The sequence below is a fragment of the Molothrus aeneus genome, chromosome 2, assembly GCF_037042795.1.
Source record: "Molothrus aeneus isolate 106 chromosome 2, BPBGC_Maene_1.0, whole genome shotgun sequence".
Lineage (NCBI taxonomy): Eukaryota > Metazoa > Chordata > Aves > Passeriformes > Icteridae > Molothrus > Molothrus aeneus.
Window position 1 is genome coordinate 40,694,915 of NC_089647.1, and position 21,714 is coordinate 40,716,628.

General features: G+C 38.1%; 1 protein-coding gene across 2 annotated transcripts; it reads right to left on the reverse strand.

Moving 5' to 3' along the window:
* Positions 1-1,634: 1,634 nt before the first annotated feature.
* Positions 1,635-21,000, reverse strand: DCUN1D5 (defective in cullin neddylation 1 domain containing 5). Of its 2 annotated transcripts, XR_010783132.1 has the most exons (9): positions 20,634-21,000; positions 17,961-18,043; positions 15,389-15,459; positions 14,897-14,988; positions 9,968-10,076; positions 9,769-9,873; positions 8,961-9,063; positions 7,840-8,191; positions 3,237-4,357 (listed from the first exon to the last, which is right to left on the reverse strand). XR_010783132.1 is itself a non-coding variant. In XM_066544740.1 (8 exons), the coding sequence occupies exons 1-8, from the start codon at positions 20,711-20,713 to the stop codon at positions 8,136-8,138; spliced, it is 699 nt and encodes a 232-aa protein (XP_066400837.1). In that variant the 5' UTR covers positions 20,714-21,000; the 3' UTR covers positions 1,635-8,135. The 2 variants fall into 2 exon arrangements, 1 of the variants encoding a protein (XP_066400837.1); XM_066544740.1 differs by having other exon boundaries at positions 1,635-8,191.
* Positions 21,001-21,714: the final 714 nt, after the last annotated feature.

Here is a 21,714-nt window from a genome sequence, read left to right on the forward strand (position 1 = left end):
CTAGCCCTCCATGCTTGGATAAAATAACATTGAATGGTGAGGAGGGCTACTGAATGGTAGGTACACGTGCAGCACCAATTCTAGCCATACAACTGAATCAAAGTCCTTGAATTTCTAGTTCTGAAACTCATAGAAGTTTCAACAAGAGTTCACTGGTCTTGTCTCCTCTGGACTCTGTTAGTGGGAAACATCCAGACATTAAATGGTTTCCTCTTCCTATCAGCCACTAGAACACTATAGGGATTTACATTGTTGCAACAGAGAAGTGACATTTTTGGATATTCAAATCTTAAAAGCAGGCCCTTTGTGAAGCATGTTAAATATCTGCATAAAAAACCATCCAAAACCTGAAAATCCAGACCAGTTAACTTTGCATAAAGCAGTATACCTGCCAAAAGCTAACTAACTATCCCAAACTGCCTGAAACTTCCTTCTGTACCCCTGCGCCTTACTGCACCTCATTTCTAACTCTGTGAAGACGTGGCATAATGCCACGTTGTAGTCAAATAAAGATGACAATGTAGTCATCTTTATTTCTCACTGCCATGTAACAGAAAGAGATATCGCCAACCTCACCTGTTTCAAACTGTAATCCAAGTGATGGACACTGAATCCAATGGATGGATGGCCTGCACTTTTAAAAGTGGCCTGCAATCTAAAAGTCAGCACTTCCTCTGTCTTCCACCTGGAACTGCTCAGCAGCAAAAGCTTGGCAATTACTGTGCACTGATGACAGCACTGTTTCAAGGACAGCAGAAAATTCATTTAAAAATACCTATTCAAATCTAAGATAGAAGGGCATGAAATAAATGTCTGTTCAATCATTAGGAATCCAATTTCTGTAAAGATGAAATCTTAAAATGTTCAGAGAACTGAGTCTCTGTTATTTACTTCCATTATTTACTTTACCAAAATAATTGTACAGCTTGATTGGAATAATCATTGGTGAATTTAACTATGCTAATACACATCAAATCTTTGAGTTAAAAAAAGGCAAAAGCATTCAATGAACATATAAACTAAGCAAGACATGGGAATGAGGTGATTTTTCTCTCCAGCATTTGTTACCACCAAGACAACAAGAACCACACAAGTTCTTGGTTTAATGATGTTTTTAATGAATACTGAGCAACTATAGATGATGTACTTAAATGGAAAAAATATTTACTATTTCAATTGCAGAAGTAGTCTAGTTAAAAGACAAGCACTATGCAAAGCAGAAGCACAGTGTTAGCAGGACAATAGTATAATTTGGCTAGAATGAAAGTTTTACTAACAACACAGTACCCAGTACAAAGAAATTGAAGTCTTACATGCTAGTGCACTAGCTGTCCAGCAAACTCTCAAACTGATAGAAAAATAATACTCTGGTATTAAACAAGGACTATGAACATGTTCCCTGATGAACAGTGACCCTTTAGGAAAATAAAATGAGCATCAAAAAATAAAACAGCAAATTAAACTCTGTTTGGAAGCTTATTCCTGCTTCAACAGCTCCTAACATTTCAGGTGCTTACCCATGACTTCAGAAACCATTTTCCATTGAGCCAAGCAGCATACTCACTATGTTGCAAAATTATGTGAAGAAGCCCCACAAACTGTAACACACTACATTATTAAAGCCATAAGATACGCATTTTAGAAGTACACATTTTAATGAACTTCAGTACAGCACAGACTCAGTTGTACAGCACAGCCACAGCAATATCCTTGCGTGATTTAATCCACGACCTAAAATCACAGCCCCATGAACAAATTAGAAATAAAAGAAAGTCAGAAACATTGGCAAGGGATGGGCCTTGGTACATAAATATCACAGTGGTTCACTCAAGTGACAGTGTATTCCCATGAACAACTCTATAAAGACATTTTTCCACATTAGAATATTCCTTCTCTAAGCCAGTAATCACCATACCAAGGGAAAAAACCCAAAAAGCCAACCCCAAACCATAAAAAGTCAGTCACTGGGTCTGGAATCAGTTTACTGAAGATTCAGGAAGGAAACAGTGTCTGATAGTTTCACTATCAGAACTTTAAAACAGGCTCCCTCCTAGGACAGAACCACTCCAAGGTAGAAAAAACATCATCAGGGTAGATTTGCATAGGACGGAAAGGTGACCAGCCACTTCCACAGCCCCAGAGAAGTACATATGATTTAGGAAAGCTGAGCAGAACAGAATGTCCTAATTCTCCTTACAGCTTCAAAATCTTTCTGAGCAGTTTCCACCACATTAAACACTAGATGGGTAACAATTATATATTTATTTTTATATATAAAAACGCATGTGCATGTATAGAGGCTACAAGTCTGAAACACGGATAGAGCATACCCCTGGTCACACCAAGAATCACAGAAATACAGGGGAAAATGGCACTATATGACTGCATTTTATTTGGAATTTTTTTTTTTTTTGGAAATGTATTTCCTATTCCTTCCCCTATGTGCCATCAATATTTCCATTTCCCATCTTGGCAGAAGCACCATGTCATGACCCATGCCCAGTCCTCGGAGCTCCAGCAGTGGCCTTTTCTTTGCATTACTCTCAGTCCCGATGCAAAAACCACCTAACATGCATGAGGGAATAAACCATTTCCTTTGCTCTGTAGGCAGAACCAACACCTGTAACTACTACACAAAGCATCACTCCAGTGCAAGTGTCAGGTATGCAGAGAACCTATTTTTCATATAATAAATGTTCCTCTTCCTACTGTTGTAATCTGAAAAAAAATTAAAGCCATTACATGTCATGGATTAATAGTGATTTTTTTTCCAATGTGTCCAGACTAACATTTTGTCTGTCTTCTAATTGACATATGTTGAGCAGTTTATGAGGATGAAATATCCAACTGTTAAATCATATTTCTTTGTAAGTTTTAATCATTGAGAGACATTACATCATAGGATACTCCTTTTTTCATTAGAAAAACTGATTTATTGTTAATTGATTTTGAATGCTAAAATAATTTCACATTAAGCCTTTGATAGTTAGGAGGCTAGATACCACATCTACTATTTCACTTTATAATTTAATTATTATAATAGGCACAACAAACCTTTCTGAAATATCCTAATATTTAAAAGAATTAAAAAACTCACCTCAGTGCTACAACCAGAAAAAAAATAGCTAGCAGTCTGTGTTCTAGCCCTTTAATTTACTACCACAAAATGAAGACTAAAGAAAACAAAGTAATTCTGTAAACACTAAGGAAAAAATTAAGTTGCACATTAGCTAGAATTGAAATCAACCAAAAATACCTTTATTTTATAATCAGGACTAATTCACGACTGAACTGATAAAAATACACTCATGGATAAATCCCTGAAGCATAGAGAGATTCTTTTTTAAATTGTTATAATTAGGCAAGAAATTTAATTCAAGAAGCTTAAGAACTTTATGCGTTGAAAGCAACTTGATCAATTTGTACAGTTTCTAGAGAAACAGGACACAACCATTACATTTTCATAACTTATAAAGTAGTAAGTCATTTAACAGAAAGACACTGGAAACAACTTGGATTAAAGAAATAGTATTTGGCTCATCAAGACAAACATCCGTCTAGTCTAAGGCCTATAAAACAAATTCAGTAACTTACATCTTCTGTCATTGTTATGGTAACTATTCAGGGGAAAAAGCCAAGGAGATCCAAATATGTACAATGTTATACTCTGATTAAACAGGACAAAAACAGGAACAAGATTAGAGTTTGGAATCCAGATGACGTGATACACCAATTTCATTTTGGTGACGCACCTGGCAGTGGCTTGACATTAAAATTAAGGTAACACAGGCTACATAACCTTGCAGTGCATATTCAGCCTTTAATGTACCTACCTATTAATTCAGTGCCCTTTCTCACAGATACAGGAAAAAATACAGGAAGAATGATAATACAGATGGGTAAAGAAATAACAAAACTCTTGCCATCACTTGTAGATATGAGATGCCTGCTGTCCATATACCACTAAACTTCTACTGGCTCAGAAAGGCATCAGGAATTTCATTGTCAAAAGCAATATAAATCAGAACCACGGAGGCAACAAACAGGCATTGCCTTAGGTCTGAGAGAGAGCAGTGCTATTAACTCAAACATATGACAGGATGTTGTCTTTGATCCTTTTTGTAATGGGCTCTGAAAAACCTTATGGAAGAGTATATTAGGAAACACCAAGTCCCTTCCTAAAAACACGCACATGACCTAAGAGACACTGGGGGAGAGCAAAGGGATGCAGCTGGAGAAGACAGGAAAGCTCATTCCCTCTTCATTCACATGCACTGCAACAGGTTGTTGGCACTGTGTTCATTCAATAAATAATTAATGAGAGTCAATGTCCAAGATCATGATGTTCTATCAGCACCTAAAAACACAGGATGATATAATCAAGAACAGTGTTTGCTGTTACTCACAGTTGTGATAAAATGCTATTTCCTACATCTAAACACAGAAGCAAAGAAACTCTTCAATAAGGTTGACTTAACAATGAGACTGATCCATCTTGCTGGAATTAAGTTACCTCAGTGATTTTATGAACAAATACACATACACAAAAACACATAAGGAAAAACTAAGAGACAGCATGACAAAATAAGTTTTCTGTCCTAATACGTACCATTTTATTCATCACACTTCATAAAGCTAAACCTGTACAAGTTTCTACATTTTGCTTTGAAGGAATGTTTACTAGCTCAAAATATGAAAATATCAGAAACATTGAACTTATGGTCACTTTTGCAATTTCTGTGCAGTCACTATCAATGTATCAGCACAAAGCTTTTGACAGATAAAAAAAAAAACCAAAAAACTGAACAAAAGCCACAGAGACCACAGGGCCCTCATCCAGGCTACCCAAAACAGATACCAAGCTGATGTCTGTCGTAATCTCAAGAGTCAAATTCAAAGTCTGTTACATAGAAAAGTGAAATTATAGCCATTAGTAAAGAACTTAAGAAGCTAATTTAAACAGTAAAGAAAAATTGGATCAAAACTACATATATAGTTAAAAGACATAGGTAGACACAACTGTTCAATTCAAGATCACATTTTTACACAGGAAAAATACTACACTGTGATCTACCAGTATGGCTTTTCCCATGAAGAGGTGGGTGTTTTCAGACTTTAAACTGAAAACTGTTAGTTGCCCAAGAAAACTAGAACTGATTTAATTGTGCTAGGAAAAACTAATGTCAAGAGGTGAAAGTGAGATTAATGAGAAATTTATAGCATTAACATAGACACCACTATGATTTAATTTTGGAAGACATTTCACCTTCAATTTGTCATGCTGGGGCAGCATATTTCACCTGTGAAACTTTCATCTTAGAACACAAAGATAAGGCATAACACTTAAAAAAAATTCCACAGACTGAAATACAACTGAACAAAACAAAAATTAAAGTTCAAAGACTAAAGGAAGCAGAAGTCAAGTTTTGGCTTGTGGGCATGCACAAAATTAAAAAAACAAAAAACCAAGTTAACAGCTATTGGCATTTATCCACAATAAGCTGTAACGTGATGTAATAAAACACAGCTAATAAACATGATTGGTTCACAAGGAAACTGTACAAGCCATTAATTCACACTGAAACAATACTGAAACAATACACCTGACTGCTGTTTTAAGCAAAAAAAAGGCTTAAAATTCTATTTTATTCAAACTTGAAAAATGGTTTCAACTAGTTTAAATACATTAATCCCCAAAGTTTTACAGTAACTGATGAATTTCAATCACTCACACAACCACATTGTAAATCCCTGAAACATGGATTTATTATAGGAATACTGATAAAACCTTAACAGATACAAATGATACATCATATAGTGTCTTACACCTTAATGGCAAATACTTGACTCAGATTGGTAGGTGCATCACTCCTACTTTTACACTCTACTATCATCCTCTAGGACCAAATGGTTTAAATTGAACTCACAACAGCTTGCAGTTACCTAAAAGCAATGATTTTTTTTTTAAATCAAGCTATAAAAGATTCTTCTGACCAGTATTTCAAAACTTTTGGAAAGAGAACACCCTAGTGGGGACTAAACACAGTATGCAAGGAGTCATTGCAGTGAACTTGAAAGTCATTTCAGAATCAGCATCCCTGAAGAGATTTAGTGTACAGCAGTACATCCCTTGACATCAGTAACATGGTGCATGTTTATCTGTGCATCTTAGGACCTTATTGTACCAGCAGGTCTTAGGACTGTTGAAATTAATCTCATTCTGGCAGAAGCTTCCTGTGGAGTAGGGCAATTCCTAAATAAAAGGCACTCTGTTAAGAGTGACATCAGAATTATCAGCAATGCAAATGGATAACTTGTAACATATTGAAGGGAAATGCTGCAGCTTACACGAGGTCTAAAATTAGGTACTTTTTGTAAAATAGGGAAAAAAATATTTAGAGCAGCTGTAGTGCATCTGTTTACATGCACACAGACACTAGCCATTGTACAAGCAGAAATCTTCCAAGTATCTTTTCCTCCAGTGCTTTTCTTACTTGGGTGAAACCAAGCTTCTACAGTTCAAGGTGACTCGCAGAACAGCCCACAGCCCAGCACTGCACTGTGTCCTGCAGCCCACAGCAAGCATACTTCTAGAGAAGCTGCAAGTGTGATCCTCAGTAGTAGAAAAAGAGCACAGGCACACACTTTGTTGGTACCCCTTATTTCTCTTCATACCTTTCCTTTTACTTCCACCCGCCTTCTTAAAAAAAAAAAAACATCGTGGAAATACAGCTTTCCTTAAGGACAGGAAAACTCATGCTTCTTAGTCTGACTAAAGGATGTGCAAAACAGAAGTAATTTCCCTGAGGCAAAGATCTTCAAGTCATGCCTAGCTTACATTGTCTATTCTTATTTTACTTGTTAAAATATTTGGCACACAGGCCTTGATCACCGACTGAGTCTTCCAGTATTATCACAGTCTGTATAATACATTGATATAATAAAGCAGAAGTTGCAAATGCTTCATTCTCTCATTCTGGTTTGGTTTTTCACATGTACTGATTAAAATCCCTTCCCTTCTCAAGGGTGGCATTGAGTCTCCTGGGCATGGAGGTAGAGTGAGAAATTTCTACTGTATTTAAAAGTTGTAATGAATACTGAATGCCTAAAAGGGCAATCACAGTAGTTTTGGGACTCAGAACACAGAGTAACAGGGTGATATTTAATATCCTGTTACATACAGCCTGTTACTTGGTGAAATGTAGGTGAATAAATAGTTGCTTCTTGATTTATATTATGAAAACCATCCAGAGAGGAAAAAAAGTCATGTTATGAGTGCCTCCAGTCTGAAACATGCAAGAAGAAAAGCCTGAAACCAAGTCTTCCCAGTTTTCCCTTTTAAAATATAAATTGCACTTGTACAAAGCAATCCAAAAAGCCTAAATAGCAGTAAAAACCTGAAGCTGCCTTGCTGTAACAAAGAGTATCTGTGTTCAGCATCTGAAGTACAGGCAACTAGTTTTCAGCCATTCTGCACACAGAGCCATTTCTTCTACACCTTTCTACTTTGAAAGGGCCTGCCATTAAATGCCATGCCACTGGGTGGGAAATAAACAAAGAAATAAAAAACAATAGCAGGAGTTTAAGGCCTTTATCTCCACGAGGAGCTGAAAACTGTGGCACAACCCATGACCAATACTTACTACATAAATTAGCACACTCCCACCCAGGGCTTCCAAAATCAGTCATTCTTTCTAACATCTGCCACACAGACAATCACACCAACAGCAAGCAACAGCGCCAATTAAGCATTTTAAGGTCTTCAAAAATTCATAGCAAAGGGCACTTCTGAGAAAGATATCTTATAGATTTGGTTTTAAAAACAGACACCACACTCACATTCAAGGGACATCCTTCACTTTTAGGCCTTTGTCACAAATCTGAATCTTTATTGTTCTGAAAGAAATGCTATAAACATAAGACTCAAAACAAGAACTCCAACTTTCAGTCTCAGAAGAAGTGTGGTTCAATGCCCATATCACATGTAACAAGAAAAAGTCTCCTTAAAAAAGGAAAAAAAATTACTGTAAAGTCTTTCTTATGAATGAAAATGCAATCCTTTGTTTTTCTCATTACTTTGTGTACAGGCGGGCATCAAAAAAAAAAAAACTTTTGCATTTTCTTTTGAATTCTTGCTATGACGCTTGACGAACTTTCTGCCATTCAACAAATTCATCCAGAAGTACAGGCCCTGCAAACACAAAACTTGGAGTTATAATTTGCAATGTCTTTCAAACACCTTCATTTTCAGTATGAGGGTTTAAAACTACTGTTCTAGGAAACATCCATGGTAATCCCATGGTAAAATACTCGGATTAGTACAATCATTCCAATCCAAGTATGACAAAAAGTGAAAAAAACTCCCATTTTATGGAAAAAATTGTTCCCGATATCTGACAGGTGGAGTGAACTGAATGGAAGGTATAAAAATAATCTTACAAATCTTGCAAATAGCACAACTAATTCCTTCTTTCCAAAGTTTTCAAAATTGTGAATAATTACAACATGGACCAAAATGGGACTTAGGCAATTCAGTCATGGCATGACTGACTACCAGCCAGGTGGAAAGTTCAGCCCCAAGTACCAGCAGGTAGGCAAAAATTGTTAAGCTATGGTTTATTATATATGGTTTATTATATATTACTACAAAATGAGAGTTTGCTGTTCATAATTCCACTTGCAAGTCTACAGTTGCATGCAGCAAGCACCTTCACTAGATTGTCACTGAATACAAGCTGGCTCAAGTAAATCATCATACTATTTACATACTATACCCCTGATAAACAAGTAGGAAAAATTAATAACTGCAGCTTGAAGATGGATGGTTATCAGGGCTGTTTTTGTATTCATTGTTAGAAAAAAAATACCTTACAGTATTGTTTCTCTAATAGAAATTTGTTTTATGCAATTTTAAAATTCTCTGCCAATATTTGAATAAGCAAAACATTAAGAATACTTACATGCACCATCTTCATCATAGTTGCTAAGATCTGCATGGACAGTTCTGCTGAACTCTAGTACATTGTACCACTGATCCTTGTTCATAACTCTATACTTCGATTGCTAGGAAAAGCAATTGCAAAATATTAAAATGTCAAGTGGCATTTGGTACTCCTGCATCGCATTTATCTTTTTATCTTCAATGAGTTCCTAACAAACTATTTAATAGGTAACAATGCCTATGACGCACTTGATTTTCCATTTTTAATAATACTACACATGAACATATTTTGTAGTTATGAAACAATATGAAATGATTTCTTGGAAGATCAGAACAGAATCAAATTCCCCAAAACCTGGAAATCAGTTAAGTCATCCCTCTAAGCCTCAAAAACTGATAAATTTTTGCCTTGCCCTAAAGTGGGGCATGTCTAACTCAGATGTATTTTCAGAACGAACTATTAAAAAAAAATTAAAAATCTTCTTTTCTCCAGGGTACAATACATTCTGATCATAAGAACATAAAAAGCAAACTTGAAACGCAGCGCAGATGCAGCTGAATAGACTAGTGGGGTTCTACTACTTACTTTCAAATTTAGATTTACAGTAAAACCAAGATGGAATTTTAGCTGTCTTTGATAAGAAAAGGGGCTGGGGCATAGAGAGGAAGATAAGGATTGTGATGCATACAAGAACATCACTGTTTCATAAGCACATTAAGCAAGGTAAAGGGAACAATATGGATACATTTTTGAGTTAAAAAACCACAATATTCTCACAGAACAGTTCAACTACTATGCCAACAGTCAAAGTCAAGGAAACATGTACCTCCAGGTATTGATAAAATACTGAAAACAGTGGCCAAGTTCTTCCGAGCAGAAGAGCTAACATGGACTTTGCAGTATCAATATCAAGACTTCGCTGGTCTTTTTCCTAAGGTTGAATAAAGAAAGCACAGAAACCAATCAAGTACAAGCTTGTTGAATAAATAAAAGTAAGAACTTTCCTAACATTTCAGCAATCTTACCCTTGCAAAATCAAAGGCGTATCTGTAGATATTCTTAAAGGATGAAATGTCATTCAACTGTGACCGTAAGAAGTCAAATTTACTCTGTAATTTTTCTGTACAGTCACACCTTAAAAAAAACAACAAAAAACCAAAACCAGAACATTAGGAGTTCAAAACACAACATCAGGCAACAACAACAAAAAAAAAAAGCCAGCAAACACAAAAACCTGAAATCGCCAAAACGCACTCATTAGATATACAGGAGTAATACCGTGAAACTGACTTGAAGAATCTTGAACATGCTCAATATTTGCAGCTTACTGAAATGATGAATGCTGGCTTCTGTAAGCAAATTTTTTGTTTTAAATATATCAGCAACATAATATGAAATGCATGCTTCACATTTCAAATAATAGTCTTTTAATTACAAACTCTGTAATCTATATTCATACCCAGCAGTATCTTATCTACCAATCACTATGAATGTTTGAAGACAACATAATTCAGTGGGCATTAAGGGGTAAAATCCAGCTGTAAATAATGGGAAAATGTAAACCCTAAACATGTAGTTTTCAAGCGTGTGTTTACAAATGGCAGGATTGAGCAGGCACTCTGCAAAACATACTAGTCTGCTCATGTTTTATGACTGATAAATGCAAGCTCTGATAAAACATTAATCACCTGATTAATAGTAACTGTTCAACTGAAAAATCAAAGGCTGTATGAGAACATACAGGTCCACTAGTCAACAGGATAAAGCTTTGGCAAAAATAACCCTTTGGCAGAAAGATCTCCTTGTACTTTACTCAGCAAGGAAATAGAAAATGGGTCAGATTCACCAACAATGCCAAAGGAGAATGCAATTTAACTTTGCTAATCCTCCAGCAAATACTCACTCAATAGAACAGTTATAACAAGACCTTCTATTCTTATAAAAAAGCTGCCATGAATAAAAAAGAATAAATTAAAAAATCAGCCTTGCCTTGTATCCTTCATGAAGGAGCATACGTTCAGAAATGCAGCTGTACATAAATACTTCCTCTGGTCATGTGTCCCCCTTTTAGCAGCCTGCCTCTCAGAGAATACATTTGCACCTCTAACAGCTCCACATGGACTTGTCACACAGGCCCCCAGCAAGGGCTGCTGAGATGCTGGGCTTTGATGCTGTACTTTGCCCACAGCTGATACTTCCTGTTCCTCAGATCTGCCAGCCTGTGTGTGCACAGCTGTCTGTCAGTCTGTCTCTCAGACTGTGACAAGAGAAATGTAGCAATTCCGACTGATGCAACCTTTTATTATTTCTTGTCCCTAGCAGCATCTACCTAAAGCAGCACTAAGTCCTAGCCAACACTGGTGTTAAATAAATAAAACTATTAGCTAATTAGGCTACATATTCAGATGACAACTAGTATATTCTCTGATAAACCATATAACGAATTGAAAAGAACTCTTGTTAAATGAGATTTAGTAAATGTAACAAAAAATAAAATTACTTTTTTTGTCTTCAGCCATTGAATTGGTCTGCATTTTACTATTTAACCCTTAAAATGGCATTATGCTATGCTAGAAAGGCATTGTGTTTTTTATTCATATCTCTTCTACTGTTCAAAGCTTCATATTTCTACCAGAATGTTCGACACATCTGAGGACAAATCTACCTATTTAATCTACTTAAATGCTCAAGTTTTAAGTGTACTAGTGACATATAAAATATTTATAGTGGGTTTATCGCACATTGTTAAATATAATTTGATAGATTATTTACCATATTATGGGTAAACTCAAATTTCAGTATGTTTAAATTTCTTGCAAACTTGGTTAAAATTGTTCAAATAATCATAAATCTAAGTGCAAAGTAAAATGCCAGCTATTGTCTACAATACTATTGGCTATGTGTATTTTAATACACAATTTATTCTTTTGAAAAAGTTGGTATGAAAATGAGCAATAATTAAGTATCATGACTCCTAAGCAATTTATTATCAGTGCATTTATAACCAAAAAGCCAGATGGATCATGCTCAGACCAGCACCAACCTCTGGATCCTGACACACAGACATGTTTTGGTTTAGCTGTTTATTTCTGTACCTAGCCACTGACTTTCTTACCAAAAATAGGCAAGGAGTTGTCAAACTCCTCTTTTACAGAGGCACAGCTGCCTGTGTGGCTGCACCATAAAACAGATGACTGAAGTCACCCATACTTGGAATAATCTTCCTAATAGCCAGAAAAACCTTCTAATTAACTAGCACAAGTGAATTTACATTAAACTCCTGTACAGATACTAGAAAAAGATGCAATTTCTCAAACTGTCTTTACTGAAAGATAGCACTGAATAGTTACCTCAAGATCAACAAAATTAGACATTAGCTTACTACAGTCTCTTCTCATCCCTATGTCACATTTTTAACAAAACTCAAATTAGAACCACAAACTGAATGTATTTTAATTTCTGTTGAGATAGAGAGCTCTGAGGCATAGCTAACATGGACAAACTGATGATTCATTAACTCCTACTCAGATAGTCCAATGTTTTATATTTCATAGCTATTCACATATACTTGTCTTTTACTAAAAAGAAAAATCAGTAAGATGTTTACAAACATTAAACCAAAAGCATTTAAGGTTATTACATACATTTCATCCTAAGAAGGATGAAATAATCGGCCTAGCAGAGGTACTTGATTCTCTCTGCCATGAAGAGAGCTTGCATATATACATACATATATATGTATATGCACACACACACATACGGGGCAGAATTCACCCCACACCCCACCTACATAACATACTGGAAACCTCCCAGCCTAAGTTGCTTAGGTCTCATAAGATGATATTTAAGTTGAATTCACCTTAATTTTGACAGTATCTACCTCACCACACATTTATTTTTCTCATAAACAGCAAACTTCACCAGTGTATTACAAAACAATATGCAGAGAGAATGCCACTTCAAGATTCAGGCACCCAAATGCTGCCATCTGTCAATTAGGGATGTCCTAAGCTTCAGGTGTTGCCATTCATACAGGACTAGCCAAGCAACCTCTAGGAGCAATTGAGGTGACCAGTCATTAGGTCTTAGGGCAAACTGGATATTTCCCTAGGCTCCATTACACTGACTGGATCTCCAAAGATTGCAGTAAGAGTTTAAGAAATCCAGCTCTTGCACATAAACCAAACATTTAGGTATCTTACTATTGAGCTGAATCCCACCCAGCACTGTTCATGCAATTATCTTGTGTAACATTTCACGTATTTTGAAATAAATATTCTATACCGAAGTCTATGTGGAATACACTCTAGGGTTTTAATGCATTTCAATCTCATTTCTTCATGCAAAAATTACAAAGAAAAGAAATAAGCTGTGTAAGCATGCAATATTTTACTGTTTGAAGTGTAAAACCCTTTTCCTTCAAAATCTTGTCAGACTTTTCAAGAGAAAATAGATAACCCCATTCCAGATGGAATCCCATAATATAATCCTCCCTTCCTAGTAAGCAACAACAGCACAAGTCTACAGCTTTATATTTTCTTTCATCATGGTTTAACCTCAGATGGCAGCTAAATATCACAGAGTTGCTTGCTCACTCCCAGCCAAAACCTGCACGTATTTTTTAGCCAACGGATCTTGAGCTGTGCTATGTGAGCATCTCTGCTTCACCCAGCTGCTCAGCCAGCTTTTTAGAGAGCAACAGGGGGAGCAAACATACACATCAACTGCTTTAGGCTTATGCAAGTGCTCTCACCAGAAGTCTGTTTCTATGAAAACACACAGCAGTACCCTATTTTCAGTATTAAACACATTTAGACTACAGCATGACCAGCTCTGTTCTGAAAAGAACCAGAAGACTTCCAGTCAGCAAATTATTAGAAACAAAGTCTAAAACATGGGCCCTGAACAGGTGCCTGATTTCGTACACGTCCGTGCTTGCATTCTATGAGACTGGCTAACTCTTGAAAGCTTCTATTTGGGTGTAAGAATTAAATACTTCAGATAAGTGACCAATACCCATTCACTGTATCTGAAAAATCATGCACCCAGAATTTAACCTGTCACCCTTAATTTCAGGCAATTTAATAATTTCCACTCCTAATTTAATTTCTGGTGATAGTCACAAAATAATCAAGGCAACTGTCAGAAGCCTGATCCCAAATCAAGTAAGAGTTGAGAGTCAGTCCAGAGTCACTTTCTCCAGAGTTTTAAGTAACCAGAGGGTATATGCTCAATACAATTTCCCAAACCAATCCACAAGTGACAGGGAACTCTGCTCTAGCTGCAAGAGTAGTTCCCTATTTGTAATATTAAATGCAGTGTATTAGACAAGACATCCTTAAAACACTAGGGTACCATAAGTAGTTACACAAAGAACGAACAAAAGTAACAACTGACTCAAGCCTCGCAAAAAACTGATTACTTTAATGTAAGAAATAATCTCTTAAGGCAGAGCATTAACTAATCAAAAATCCAAATGCAAACAGAAAGAGCAAGAAGTTAATTTATAAATTGAAAAGGTGTTATTTAACCTAAGCATTAAGCACGGCTTCTGATGTGCATCTAATAAATAACACCAATAGCCAAAATTACTATCCATGCAGTCCTCATCTATAAAGCTCAGAAATCAGTAAAATCTTTCCATAATATCAGTGCTAAGATATGCTTATGTGCATCTCCAGATCTACTTATTTATATCTGCTAACTGGAATGATATTTTAACATATGTTTCAAGAAAAGGAAGACATCAAAACCTGACTTAACAAGGTTTAGACAATAATTTAATCCTTTGAGTTAACTCAGATTAATTTTGCAGTTGTGGACCAAAACAAGAACTAAAAGCCAGCTTTTTTGTGTCTTATTTCCAACATACATGAAACAGAACAAGAATAGTTAAGCTATAGGTACAATTATAAAATTAGAACATTCTATTAGATATGTAAAAACACTCTTACTGTAATGAGGTCATTCCTTTTAACCATTCTTCCTTGGTAAAAAATCCCATGCTTTCAGCCTCTAGTTTCCAGGCTAAAACTAACATAATAATCTAGGGGAAACAAAAATAAAAATAAGGGGAGGAAAAGGAGTCAGTACATAAGAAAAGGCTGATTTACTAATGTCCAAAACCAAAACTCTAAAGCATTCCAACATTCTAGCAATTGTGATACGTGCTTGGTCTTCATATTTGTTACCATTAAAAAGTTCAGCTACATGCAATTTTTCCCTCAAATTCAATTTTTGAAAATTAAGTATTACTAAAATAAACCCACCCAAAAAACCTCACACGCCAGCCATGTAAAACTGATGTATTCAGCTGAAATATCTTAGATCAGCTCCTACAAGCAGGAAGATGAAAAACTCTGCTTAGTGGAGTTAAGAGTTATACACAGAATTTAACCTTATCAAATATCCCCTTAGGTGTTATTAGCACTATGAAAGAAACTTACATTTTCAGGTTCAACACCGATGTCTTCACAGAATTTTTCCATTCCTTCAGGGCCTACAACTTCATCAGGACCTTCAAAGCAAAAACCACACCAGAGTGAAAAATCCAAGCAACATTCACTGCTCATAAGAGTTATGAACAATAATTAGGCTATATTGCACCCAAAGTATTTCTAAAAACATTGAATTACACTATTAAGAAGCTTTAAAGCAAGACCTATTCTATCAAGTGCAATTGTGTAGACATGTATCTGCTACACCAGAATGCTTGTGCTGTGCACTGTCTCCCTATGATAGCAGATGAAGCATCTTAGTTTTGTATCTGAGTTCTCAAAAGACTCCATTGAGCTTCCTATTGACCAGCTCAACTCCAGTAACTGTGGCAGTCAATTGTTTTAGCACAATTTGGGTACTGCTACTCTCTGCTGAAGTTACTTTATGAATAATGTTCTTAAAAAATAATTTTATTGCCAACAAAAAAAAATCTAATTCTGTCTGAGCTACTATTACAGATATTATTCTTTCGATGGTGCTAACATTATGGGTTTACACTAACACAGAGGGTGAATCTACAAATAATGTAAGATGAGTTTTACAATGCTGAGTAAAACAAACAAAGTGAAAACAATAAATTGAAGAAATGCTGAACATGTTAGCCATATACAAAGCAAAAAAAAGGTTCAGGACCGCAATGAAAACAAATTGATTAGGACCACAACAGTTAGTGTTATGCTGTCATTTCTCCATTTTAACAGCGAAGTCTCTAAAATGCAGCAAAATAGTGCCTTTAAAGAGTGCATACGGACACGCACTCCAGGGCATTTGTTCCTCTAATCTCTCCGGCTTCAGTTATTTTGACTAAGCCTCCAAAAATGACTCCTACCGGGCAGCCAAATATTATTAAAAGGCCTGTCAACACAGTATTTTAATGTGTCCTGGATCACTACATTAGCATTTAATGAGTATGAACTAATGTAAAAGGCAAAGGTTTTAGTTTCCAAAACAACATACCACTTCACAACTTTTTTGGCAAATTTTGCTACTTATAATAGGCAGAGTCCTTGATGAATCTGTCTCCACTTTATCTGCTGTCAGTGTAAGCAGAAGCCTCTTAAAGAGAGTTTGGATAATGTGCTTTGAATAACTACTCACTGTGAGATAAGAACATCGTCAATAAAACCTATTGAGAATGGCTACTTCTGCAGAAAAATAAAATCCAACTGACACTTAACATCGTGAATCCCTACCTCCTGAAAAATATTGTAAAGGACACTTTGTCTAGGTAAGCAAGGCCAAACAGTGTTAGATAGAAAACTCTTAAAAAAACCCCAGCAAGTTATGAAGAGAAACACATACAAGGGTTCACTGGTAATGACAAGTAAAAGCTTGAATGAGTGTTTCTGGTCCAGAAATCATACATAAAACTCATACACTTATAAGTACGTGTATAGTTTTATCTTTTAATGGAACCATTTTATCTTCTATTGTATATAATTTAACTGGAATTCTAGCTCATGCTGGAAATGTGGCATTTTTTAATTGCTGGTTAATTAAAAGTATAACCTCCTACATTCAATTCTTGACTCAATAACAAAGCCAAAATTTACAGACATTAATTCTGAAGAACGTGCTAACAAATTTATCACAAGAAAATTAACTTTGAATTATTATTTCCCTAGAAAAGACTCCACTCCAGAGGAGTATGCATCAAACCTAAAGTATAGAGCAGATTACTATAAACAAGAGTAGTTCATTGGTGTGAAGACTGCAAGGAAAATATCAGTCTTGATAAATATACTCAAACCAACTGCTGGCAGATAAATCAGCAGCTCTCTCCATACTAAGATCTGACAATTATTGAGTTTTAATCACCAACCAGCTATGATGGACTTTAAGTAGTGACCAGACAAGAAATTAATAATGATTCAGAAATCCTGAGTTCAGAAACCATAGAATTGGTAAATAAATAGCAGCAATATACACTGCATATTCACTTAAAGCATCTATTTGATGGCAATTGTGAGCTGTTTGAAAGAGACTACTTCAAATACTTCTGGAATGAAACATTGATATTTAGAATATAAAAAATATTATAAAAAATTCTCAAGATGGAAAACCAGTATAAACCTCTACTATTTTGTTTTGTAAAACAGAAATCCAAGGAGCTTAAATCATGACCTATATCATTACCCTTCCAATATGATCACAAAGAAGATATAGTTAGACACATAAGCATCAATCTGAATTATCTCTCAATGTCCTGACTTGTACTTGACAATTTCAAAGCAAAAAGTGAATCACTCAGTATATCCTGGCTCAACATTGTACTGCTCAATAATTGTTGTTTCATTTTAAAGTTATAAAGCTTAAACAAAAATAAGTCAAAAAGAACAAATACCAAGAATGTAATAATAAAAGCTTTCCTAATTCAAGTGCATGTTATAAGGAAGCAAATACAGACATATTTTTATGTCTACATCAGCATACAAAAAGCAAAATGCAAGTAGTGTTTTATGTATTGCTTTATTTAAAACAAAATCATATAGTTTAAAACATGAATGCACTGCATATTACCTGCATATTCATAAAACCAAGCCAGGCACTTTTTGCTTGAAAAATGTTCCTCTCCACTTATTACTTTACCAGATGCTTGTGATCTGCAGTAGCAAATAGAAACACAGGGATGAACAGTGTTATTTCAATGACACATGTGAAAACCAGGAACAATTAAATTACACAACATTTATTATAAATCTACTTAAATTGTTTAATGAGGTCAGTATACATCTAGAGTCATGCTGAATTTCATAAAAGGCAACTGTGTCATCCTCAACTGCTGTTGGTACATAAAATTACCTTTAGATTACAATCATCTCATAGCTCGATTTATTACAACTATTACTTTTCCTGAAATACAGAAGTACTTTTATCTTGTAGATATTAAACAAAAAAACGCCACACAGATGGCCAAAATATCACCCCTCGGTAATTCAAATGCCTCATTATCTATTTTTATTTATACATACAGGCATTTAATGTTAGGTCTCTAATAAGCAGCTTGATTTTGAAGAGTGCTGAACACGCACAGATCCCATTAAGGTCAACAGAAGCTGCAGAGTTTGACATATTTAAAAGTCAGGCTATTTATAGTTAACCATCCAAATCTGGGAAAAATACCCGGTCAATTGGTTTACATTATACATGTAATTAAGCATCTACAAATTCTATAGCTATTTGGTACGTATACCAGAATAGCAGTGTGCAATCTGTGGCAAGACTGAAGCTGCTCAGCACACAGAGCTTCCCCCCATCATTGTTTTCATTATGTAACACACAACCCAGTTTGCCTAGGAAGTGAATTCTCTAATTCATCATCCATTAAAAGAATGCACAGAATTTCTTCCAGTAAAAACACCGACTACACAAAGGCACCTTCAGTCAGTAAGGAGTTGCAGCACCTTTTCAATGCATCCTCCTTTCAAACACAAATTACAGACTTTTAAAACAAGCTAAGGTTATTTCTAACAATGAGGTGAGAACTAATCATATGAGAGGCTTTAAAATTATGCAGCTCCCACACTGCAATTTTAAAATTAAAATGTCAAGCAGGAGAGGAATAGCTCAATTCTGAGCGAGATGAACAAGTTTAACTCCCATGTATCATTTTTATCTTCACTGGAAAAGAACACAACACTCTTAAGAAGAAGCATTCTGTGCTGAAAGCTAGAATTAAAGGAGTCCTACAAACATTCATCCATCCATCCATCCAACTGGCATTGGGAACACAAGTCACCAGAAAGAGGCAGAGTCATATGGTGTGCTATTGCTTATTGGCTTTATCCAGACTAACATAGATCTATTTGTAATCACTGAATTTACTAAAGAATATTACCAATAACTTGTTGTGTAAGAACATAATGCCAAAAATGCTTGTGTATCTAGCACTTTCTGATCACCTAGCATGAACTCTCACTGACATCATAGTTTCTGCCCAACAACCAGCTCCCTGTAGAATCTGTGGTTTTTTTTTCTTTTCCTAAGCTAAAAAACACTAAGTAAAAGAAATTAAGATCCTACATTTCTGTTGACAGTGTTCTAGAAAGACAAACTGAAAATGAACACATGCAAACAAGTGCTAAGATGAGTAAGGAAACTGAAATTTGGTATTACAAACCAGAATAATTTAGTTTTTAGAAGGATACAAAGTAAAGTATGAGAAAATAGAAGTGTTCCCTCTAAATATACTTTGAGGCAGAACTATGAGGGAGTAGAGTGGTACAGAGGATAATGCTGGCACAAGAAGAGATTTATAGGCAAGGAATAACAGATTGAAACTAAAAGGTCATCAATGACTACAAAAAGTGAGCTCTGGAATGGTTACCCAACATGAACAGTCATAATAAAATAAGAGCCTGGGTACTTCTAAGCTCAAGTTTGGCCAGTCAACGAGAAAGGCCATACACCACAATTTTTTGCAATAGCCATTCCCGTAGTGTGGATTTCGCAAGTCCTTTGTATCCTTATGTCCTCAGGACGTTAGTCGTAACTACTGCTCTACTCGCATACTTAACAAGGTGTAAGGGATGAAGCAGGCAGTTACTTCGGGAAAGCCACACTGTAAGCTCCCGCTGCTACGCATTAATGATTTATCATTCTAACACCAACTTTTGGGTATCTCGGCATAAAGCGGTCTTTTTACAGTAGTTAATGAACACGATGCTTCTGACTCCTGTATTTATTAGGGAAACCTTTCCTGCTCGTTTTCCAGTGTGCTGACTAATCCTTCCAATTCACTGCGAAAAAGCAAAAACTTAAAAAGAAGAAAAAAAGGGGAAAATAAAAAAGAAAAAAAAAAGAGGAAACGACAATTTAGCACAGACCCTCTGAGGACTGGCAACCTTAAAGTGAGGAGAGCCGCCTACCCCAGGGAGATAGAACGAATATGGGGACAAATGCCAGAACTGGCCCTTGAGGTAGAGCCAAAGGCAAAGCCAGCCGGGAACGGGAGCCGTTCCGTGGCATTTCTCGCCGAGGCGTGACCACGCCGCACGCCGCCGCTGCGGCCGCACGCCGAGCGAGCGCCGCACCTGCACCGGACGTGCCCCCCGGCACGACCGCGGCCCTGCCGGGCCCCACACGGCCCGCCCGCCGCCCCGGGGAGCCCCACGGCAGCCGCAGCCCGGGGCCCGCGGAGGAGCGGCCCGGGACGTGCCCGCCGGCACCGGCCGCCGCCCCGCGAGACGGTACCTGCCGAGTTTACATTTCTTGAGGCCGGTGTCGTCCGCCGCTGCCGCCCCCGAGGACTTCCTCTTCTTCTTCACCGGCATCGTCCTGCCTCGGGGCGGGGCCGCCCCGCTGCCGGGGCCCGCAGCCGAGGCCCCCCCGGGCTCGCTTCCCCTGGCCGCCGCCGCCTCCTGAGACCGGCGGTGAGGAAACGAGAGGAGACCCCGTTCCTGCTGGTCCTCCCCAGCCCCACCGGGCGCTGCCGCCCCCCGCTCGCCGCGGGCAGACGCCGCCGCCGCTCCGTTCGCAGAAGCGGGTGTCGTGCCGGGGGCGGGAGCGAGCGCGGGCGGTATCGGCTGCGGAGAGAACGGCGAGAACGACCCGGACACAGACGGCGCCGGGCAGGAAGTGGTAGCGCCGCCGGGGCGGGGCCGCGCCGGGACCCGCCCCCTGGAGGGCGGGGCTGCCGCGTGCGTTTCCCGGCCGGAGCGGGGGCCGCGCGCGTCCTGGTCACGGCTCTGCGTTTGCAGCGAAATAAACGGGGGAGCGCCACCCCTTCCAGGCCTTTCGGACCCGCGCAGTCACAGCCCACAGCTGGGGGGGAGCTGGGTGTCCTGTCAGCGCTGGAGGCGGGTTCGGGGCTGGGACAGCCGCCTGCCGAGAGTCGCGAGCGGTGGCGGAGTTCAGGGGCAGCTGCTGGGTGGGATGGGAGGCGCTCCGTCCTTTTAGAGACACTCTAGAGAAGCGGCTGGGATCTCTGAGCGGGGCGCGGATCTTCACTGGCCCGCGAAACCACGGGCAGCCACAAGCCTGTGCTCCTGGTGGGCGGTCTGCGCATTCTCCCAGCGCTCCCCGGGGCCGGTACCGGGACCGCAGTTCTTATCCGCCTTGCTGTATCGGGCACCACGGGCTCCGGGGCGAGAGAAACACCCCAGGTACTGCGGCGGCCGTGACACCGTGATGCAGCGGATGGTAGGAGAGCTGCTTCGCTGAACGGGAAGCCTGGCAGCGAATCGGGCCGGCCGAGCCCAGCGTGACTGCTGGGCGCTGCTGCCGTGCCGAGGAGCAGCGCGCCACCTTTTCCGCCCCTCCCGCTAGCTCAGCC

Bases quoted from the DNA above. Each gene is read 5' to 3' on its own strand.
- DCUN1D5 (XM_066544740.1), bottom strand. From the start codon at position 20,713: ATGCCGGTGAAGAAGAAGAGGAAGTCCTCGGGGGCGGCAGCGGCGGAC. The intron at 14,989-15,388 runs GTAAGTTTCTTT...TGTTTCCCCTAG, and splicing joins TCGGTGTTGAACCTGAAAAT to ATTATTATGTTAGTTTTAGC. The intron at 8,192-8,960 runs GTAAGTATTCTT...TTGTGTTTGCAG, and splicing joins CTATGATGAAGATGGTGCAT to GGCCTGTACTTCTGGATGAA.